This window comes from Fundulus heteroclitus, chromosome 12, assembly GCF_011125445.2.
Source record: "Fundulus heteroclitus isolate FHET01 chromosome 12, MU-UCD_Fhet_4.1, whole genome shotgun sequence".
NCBI lineage: Eukaryota > Metazoa > Chordata > Actinopteri > Cyprinodontiformes > Fundulidae > Fundulus > Fundulus heteroclitus.
The window spans coordinates 12,947,924-12,956,129 of record NC_046372.1 but is presented as its reverse complement, the minus strand read 5'-3'; the positions used below and the strand labels follow the sequence as shown (position 1 = coordinate 12,956,129).

At 41.3% G+C, this 8,206-nt stretch overlaps 1 protein-coding gene across 1 annotated transcript; it reads left to right on the top strand.

Moving 5' to 3' along the window:
- The first annotated feature begins 106 nt into the window (after nt 1–106).
- On the top strand, nt 107–6,078 carry LOC105928380 (transcription factor BTF3). Its single transcript, XM_021318088.2, has 6 exons — nt 107–193; nt 3,090–3,158; nt 3,232–3,345; nt 5,054–5,255; nt 5,345–5,401; nt 5,763–6,078. Exons 2-6 carry the CDS (start codon nt 3,090–3,092, stop codon nt 5,807–5,809), a joined length of 489 nt encoding a protein of 162 aa, XP_021173763.1. The 5' UTR covers nt 107–193; the 3' UTR covers nt 5,810–6,078.
- Nucleotides 6,079–8,206: the final 2,128 nt, after the last annotated feature.

Here is an 8,206-nt window from a genome sequence, read left to right as displayed (position 1 = left end):
ATTTAAGATATTTATATTTTAAGTAGTTTTCCGGAGGCTTGAACATTTTTCTGATGAATCTAAAATGTGTTTTTCTCACAACATAATATTTTTTTTATTTTTCGTTTTGCGCTTTAGTTTGCGTCACTTCCGGGGCTCCCTCCTTTCTGCCTCCATCGCCTATTGCGCGAGCCGCGTGTTTACACACTCCCAGGTCTGTTCGTCGCTATTTTTTTATTCTGTGATCATGACATATTGGTTACATTCAAATATTCAATCTAAGAAATACTTTTGCGTCCCCTTTTGAAACTAAACTTTGCCAAAACATATTCCTTACTTCTGTGTTAGCCTCCCTTTGAGGAGGCCCGAGCTACTTGTTTAGCTTTCTTTGCTAACTAACCGGTTCTGTTGATATAATGTGGGGTTTACAGCAGATTTTATGATTAGGTTTTGAAATAAAATTAACTTAAATTAGAACGGTTAATTATATGGCATCACCATATGTGGGATTTTGTTTCACTGGCCTTATTTAAAAAATGTTCCCCAGTGGAACCATGGTTAGCATGTCTTATGCTAACGCCCTAGCTTCCCACCTCTTCGTTCTGGTTCAAGCAGACCTTGCTCACAAGCACTGAAGTGTGAAGCTATTTTCGGGTCCTTATGACAGCTGCGCATTCTTGTTAGTTTTCTGCGCGAATGGGCAAAACTGAGGGGAGATTTTAGGGGGGATTTATTTCTGATACTTCCAGTGTAATTGCATGTCTGTGTTCCTACGAACTGCCGTGTTAGCACATTAGGGGTAATTTCTGTTTAGCGGTGAAAGTGGGATGTGTTATACCAATATTACATCCCGTCATGCTGTCGTTTGAAACCAAGCAGTTTGAGGGAAATCAAAACTAAAACCAAAATGGCAAAATTAAAAAAATGATTTCTAGAATTTAGCCAATACTCAAGGGGTGCTAGTCATGAAAAAAGAGTATTTCAATTAAGCGTGGGTTGGTATGAGATTCCCAAGGTTTAGGCCTGAATATGATAAACTTGTGTATGAAAATTATAGTCGGAATCAGCTTTATTTGCCAGTTATATGTACACATACAAGGAATTTGACTCACCGTACAATGCTGGTGATATGCTTACTTATTCAATAACATTATAGTGTCACAGGATGTATACATTTATGCTTAGGGCTGGACGATATAGGAAAAAATGCACATCGATAAAATAAGAATCATATTGATCAATATTGATAATTATCAAAAAAATTGAAAACATATATTTTAAGTGCAGGCCTGGCCATTTTATGCTGTTGCTTAATGACTTATACTTAAATAAAGAACACTGAATTCAAACACAAACCTTTACTCAACAAACTTTTTTACCAAAACTGTAAGTCTTGGAAAAACACGTGCTCTCTGAAGTCTTTCAATAGGGTAGTTCATTGTTATTGTTTTGAGGCGGGTTTTTCGCGCATGCGCGCCGGACTGGTAGGCAAAAGGCGAACACAATGGCGGACGCAAACAGAGAAACTGACGAGTTCTCCGCGTATTTTTCTTCTTTAGATAACGTACTACAAGATCGTTTTAAGAGTAAGTTGATGGTTGATGGTATCAGATTGCCAGATCCACACAGCAAAAGCCTGAAGGGACGGAGCGAGTCTGTGAAATGCTGGCCAAGCGCTCCGTACCACGACATATACAGCTGCCTTATAAACATGGCAGGCCAGTACAGACAGAGAGCACGAAAGCCATGAAACCACTGGACGGCTACAATTATTTTAAATCGGGAAAAAGGCTCCAGCAACGCCCGCGACGCCATGAGGGATTAATCGGTCAGAAAATGGATGGATGGATGTTGTTCACACATGTTTGTGCAACAGCACAAAGCGGCGTCGGACACAGGCCGCGTCTCAGCAGAGGCCCGGTAGGTTAAAAAAAAAAAAAAATTTCACTACGGATTATTTAGGTGTTTTTGTCTTGTTAAAATGGGTGGCGGTGTCGGCGACATTGCAGCGTAAACACATAAATACTAGCGCCCGTGAACCGGGGCGTAATAGCAGCAGCAGCGGCTGTTGCCCCTGCTGCTAGCTGCTGCTAGCCGGCCCGGCCCGGCCCGTGTAGCCGCCGCCGGCTACACGGGCCGGGCCGGGCCGGCTACACGGGCCGGGCCGGGCCGGGCCGGGCCGGGCCGGGCCGGGCCGGGGCGCCGGTCCGTGTAGGGCGCCGGCTACACGGACCGGCGCCTTGGCCCGGCCCGTGTAGCCGGGCCGGGGCGCCGGTCCGTGTAGCCGGCGGCGCCGGCCCGTGTAGCCGGGCCGGTGCGCCGGCCCGTGTAGCCGGGCCGGGGCGCCGGTCCGTGTAGCCGGGCCGGTGCGCCGGCCCGTGTAGCCGGGCCGGTGCGCCGGCCCGTGTAGCCGGCGGCGCCGGCCCGTGTAGTGTTTACGCAGCAGCCGCTGGCTGCTGCCGCAGCCCGTGAACTGGCAGAGCAGCCGCTGCCTGCTCCGCCGCTGCTGCTCCGCTGCTGCTGCTACCGCTTCTCCGGCCCGTGTAGCGATCTGTGTACCCTCCGCCGCTATTTAAGTAGAACAATGACTAGAGCAGAATTAAGTTGTATTTACCGGAGATGAAGTGTAGACTGCAAATTCTGTCGTAGTATGATCGCTCCCCCAGTCCATTGGGAGGGTCTGCCTGCGCTCTTTTCATTGAAAATATCCATTTCTTTCTTCGTCCTTCCTCCTTCCGTAAACGACAGAAACATACATCCAACGATTTGGAATGCCTCTGTGTGCAACCGGGAGCACAACAAGTCGTAGGCATTGCTTAGATTCCATAAATAAACGAAGTAAAAGTACGCTCTAAATCACCCGTTTTGTCATGTAGTAGACGAGAACAGTACTGTTTTCTGCCTACCAGCGGGACCCGGATGTAGCGCTGACGTCACGCGGGACGTCACACGTGAACTACCCTATTGTCTGAACAACAGAAAGGAAAGTTTTTAGCAGTTTCGCAACCATATGTGCATTTTTTTAAAACCTTAGTTTTACCACCAACCATCCCAGGCCTAATACCTGTAGAACTGTTATTTAAATCAGTGGCTCTTCTCTTACATGTAAGATGAAGGAGTCGATAATGAACCAGGAGAAGCTTTCCAAACTGCAGGCGCAGGTCCGCATAGGCGGCAAGGTAAGTTGCGTGCATGCTGCCAGGTTATGGGGCCTCTGAATCCTTTGGTAGAGCTAATTTCTTTGCCTTTTAGGGGTCAGCCCGGAGGAAGAAGAAGGTGGTGCACAGAACAGCTACAGCAGATGATAAGAAGCTGCAGTTTTCGCTGAAGAAACTAGGGGTCAACAACATCTCTGGTATTGAGGAGGTACAGCAAATAACTTTTTCATGCTTTGTCACGTTACAACAACAAACATTAAGATACTTTTTTATGAGACAAACACAAAGTAGACTGACTGTGAAGTACCTGAAAATTATATATGGTTTTCAGTCTTTTGAAAAAAAAAATTACCACTCATTTGTAGTTAGCTTACCTAATTCCAATACATGAAGGGCAACCAGCCGCTTACAGAAAGCACTTGGTAAATAAAGACTACATGTTTGAGATGTAATCTCAGTGTAAAAATACCTTTCCTGTTAAGCCCTCTGAGGTTTGTCAGAGAACATTTGTGAAAAAAAACAGCTTCATGAGGAATAAAGAATGCGCCAGAGAGGTCAGTGAGTGAGGTTAAAGCATGGTTAGGGCTTTAAACAATATCCCAAGCTATTAAATACTTATGGATAACTGTTCAATATAGCCACAAAAAGTGGAAAGCATACAGTACAACTGCAGCCCTTCCACTATATGGCTGTCTACCAAAAAAAAAAAAAAAAAACACAGTCTGGACAAGAATATCACTATGCAGATAAGCAGCAGCCCTTAGTAACTCAGGATAAGCTCTGGAGTTCTAGAGCTTAGGTATGTGAATCTGCCAAGACTACTATTCGGCTACATTTACACTGCAGGGAAATGAGACCCAAATCCGACCTTTTTGCCCATATGCGACACATTTCTGTCTTTTCGATTGCCGTGTGAACGGGCCAATTCCGATCTTTTTACCAAAAAAAATAAAACTACAGATTTTGCCAGTTTGTATATGTTGTACTAATTTGTCGGATATTTTTCAAAGTGTCCGCGGTCTGAACCGTCATTTCACACTTCATCCGTCTGTTACATCACTCTTCTGTCTCTCACAACACATCTAAACACTTCTAGAAACAATTACATTCACCATTACTTCCACAAATAGTGCGCTGCTCTGTGACATCTTCTGTTATCTGCACTTGCGAGTCGCTTTGCGGTCCTGAGCCGTTCAGACAGCAGTAATGATGGTCGCATTTAGTACCAGTACGAACAGCCACCCCAAAAAATACGATTTCAGCAACAACAAAAAAACGGAATTGAGCATCAAGGCCTGCAGTGTGAACGTAGCCTTAGCTATGCACTTGACAAATCTGATCTGAATGGAGGAGCAGCAAAAAGCCAGTGTAGAAAAGGAAGCAGTAGGAATGGATGTGTTGTTTTTAACTACAGCAGGGTATCGATTCAAATTTCAAGAGTCGATCTGATTCTCAAGATTTAGAATTGATTCTTTTCGATCTTGATCCAGTCCGATCTCAAGTTCGATTGCTGGTATTGAAAACACTTTTTAGCTGTTACCTTAATTACTCGACTGTGTAGTTGTACAACATATTGATACTATATTGACATTCAACCAAAATTAATTAACCGTAGTTCAGTAGATTCAGTTTTAACCTCCATCTGCAGTTGGAAACAATGATTCCTCCTGTTTGTTGTGGGTTTTTTTTTTTATATATACAGCCTGTTTAAGGTGTGGCTCTTGTCCAAAAATACTAAATCTGTTGCATGTTATCTCAATGTGTTGTTTTTTTTTCTTTCTCAAAATTGGGTCATAAATGAACATTCAGGTAATCCATCTTTGCCATTTGTTTATCAAGTCAGAATTGTCCATGAAATAGACTCGGGATGGAACGCTGTCTTTTTAACGGCAATCCCTCTTTTGTTTTTACTGTAGGTGAATATGTTCACAAACCAGGGGACGGTGATCCACTTCAACAACCCAAAGGTTCAGGCCTCCTTGGCTGCCAACACGTTCACAATCACAGGACACGCTGAGAACAAACAGCTGACTGAGATGCTTCCGGGAATCCTCAACCAGATGGGAGCTGATAGTCTCACCAGCCTCAGGAGACTAGCAGAGACCCTTCCCAAACCAGGTCCCCAGCAGAAACTGTTCCTCACCTGTTTGTCTGTGTCAGTAGTGTTGTGTGCTGCCTGCTAACAAAATTCACCTCTTTCCTCATAGCTGGAGAGAACAAAGCCCCCATGGTTGCTGTCGAAGAGGAAGACGACGAGGTTCCCGGTGAGCGGGCACATTTGCATCTCATTTAGTTAGAAATACAGTCATCCCTATTTAACTGTTCCACTATCTCACTGACAGCCCTTAAAATGATTAACCTGGATGTTTAATAAAAACATTGAGTCAGTCTGCTCTGGACTGATAACTTTTACCACTGTTTACCTGGATGAATTGTTATAGGAGTGATGATAAACGTTTATCACTAACAAATTATCAGTTAAGTCTGACTCACATGATTTATAACTGTACTGATTAATTCCCACTTTAATCTATTTAACTTGTATCATTTCAGATATAATACCCATAAACACTTTGTTTTCATTTGTTGTTTGATCTTACCGTTACCTTCCCTTTTCATTTTCAGATCTTGTGGAGAACTTTGATGAAGCGTCAAAGAACGAGGCGAACTAAGCAACATCAGAACATCTGAATGTCACCACAATATTCGTGGCATCTGCTATTTTTGGTTACAAACAGAACCTGTTTTTTTTTTTAAATGTAACAGGTTGGAATAAGAAAATTGACTTTTTACAGAAAATGTTATTATATAGTTAAAGATAACTGAATTCAGTAGAAAGTGCACACGCTTCTCTTTCTCAAGCTGCCTTCCTTGTGTACCCACGCAGCAAAACGTGTTGGTGAAATAAATTGCAAAATAAAGATTCAATTTCTTTTATGTATGCAACTAGAGCTTTTTTTATTTAAATAATTCAACTGCACATCATTCTTGAACTCAGGCAAATAAGTTATTGAGGTATTGGGGCATTTACAAAAACACAAAGCTAAAAGAAAACATCACTTCAACACTAGATAAAACATTCAAGACATAAAATAAAAGTGTGTCATGTATACATTTAAATGTGAACTATAAACAATGACAAGGAATTTTAAATTGATAATTTATGTTATCAAATCCCAGTCCAGTATGTTTTGGAGATCATTGTCTTACACAATTCTCTTTGATGTTGTAACCTTGAAAATACCTTTCCAGTTGTACACTGAAACAACATTTCAACAAACTGCAGGTTTAATGTGGAAACTTGTCCATCAATAGCATATTATGTATTTCTTCTAAGTTATAATGATGTCCAGTTGACAGTTTGCAGTCTGTGCTCTTCCGCCTGTAAAAAACAACCAAAAAAAGAGGAACAGGCCTGATTTACGATATCCCGTTTTTCTTTTAAGATTATGGAAGAGCCAAACGTCCCCCCCAAAAAGTTAGGTCAAATGTTTTTTCAGACAATTATCACAGGGACACACCAAAGGTCATCAAGCTAGATGCCATGACACTTTTAAAACAATCATCTCATGTAATAACTTTAAGGCTAGTGTATAATGAGAAAGAGGTTTTGGTATTGGGTAGCAATTTTAGCTTTGCTCAATCTAGACTGAAAACTGTCAGTACTTGGATATACTGCCATTTATATATAATATGTGAACAAATGTGAAATAACAGCATTTAGGTCTATTTAAAGACTCAGAGACATGGAAATAAAGTTGGTCCCAAAAATAGACCATTGATGAACACTCTTCTTTATTGCTGCACAGTTCTGTTGTCTTCTGGACCTAAAATCAGAGCATTACAGTTTTGGGGATTAATAAGACGGCACTCAACAGAATTCCCTGCCATCACAATCTACACCTGCCAATATAGGTCTTTGTTGAAGGAGCATCATAATTACTGGTTTGACAGTAAACATGTCCCATTATAACTTAGAAGAAAAACATAATTGATAAGGGTGAATAAAGTGCTTACCATTTTACAATTCCATAAGTTTGCAGTTCTGGTTAAAAACTAATCTGCAGCAAATCATTTTATTAAATTTTTTGCACATTACGCCTACGTTTATAGAATTCTTGTAAAGGTTTGCATTGATTTGGACAACTGCTGATTAGGGGGGGAGGGGGTTAAATAATCTACCCTTGGTCTGCTGTATACCAATCTACTGACTATGATAAAAATTTACCAGCAGGAAGTTATTTGATTGTTTTCGGTTGATAAAAAAGAACTGGAATAAAAGGGAACCAGAGTCAGAATTACTAGAAATAGTATTTAATGTAGACTCTTAAGAAATAATGTAGTAACTACTAGAGGATTAAGCATATTTATGATTAACCAGAATAATTAAGAATAGAAGTATACATAATGGGAAAGTACTTAGTTGCAAAATGGGTTGTCTGGAGGTAGAAAAGGAACAAAACAACAGTGGATGAGTGAATTAACCCAGAAACCTTTTACAACAGTTCGATGTTATTTTAGAAATGGATGTACTGTGTTTGAACTAAGCTGAAGAAGAAATACTAGAAGTTAAAGACATTTAATGAAATACTAAATATTTGAAGTGTCTGGGCTGTTAGTTTCATACATGTTGATTCAGACAGTTGAAACTACAGAAATGATTGGCTACAAAGAACCGGTCCAAAATTCTACGAATATCTACGTGTAAATATACACAGCTGAAAAAAATAAAGGGAACACTTGAACAACACGTTGTAATTCTGTGAAATCAAACTGTCTGGTTAAGAAGCAACACTTGACTGACAATGAATTTCACAGTTGGAAACTACAGGCAATAAAGCAGTGGTTCTGCAGGTGTTGACCACAGACCACTTCTCAGTTCCCCTGCTTTCTGGCTGATGTTTTGGTCACTTTTGAACGCTGGCGGTGCTTTCACTCTAGTGCTACCATGAGACGCAGTCTACAACCAACACAAGTGGCTCAGGTAGTGCAGCTCATCCAGGATGGCACATCAATGCGAGTTGTGGCAAGAAGGTTTGCTGTGTCTGTCAGCGTAGTGTTCAGAACAT

Coding starts and splice junctions, on each gene's coding strand:
- LOC105928380 (XM_021318088.2), top strand. CDS start 3,090: ATGAAGGAGTCGATAATGAACCAGGAGAAGCTTTCCAAACTGCAGGCG. Junction 3,159..3,231: donor AGGTCCGCATAGGCGGCAAG/GTAAGTTGCGTG, acceptor TTTGCCTTTTAG/GGGTCAGCCCGGAGGAAGAA. Junction 5,402..5,762: donor GGAAGACGACGAGGTTCCCG/GTGAGCGGGCAC, acceptor TTTCATTTTCAG/ATCTTGTGGAGAACTTTGAT.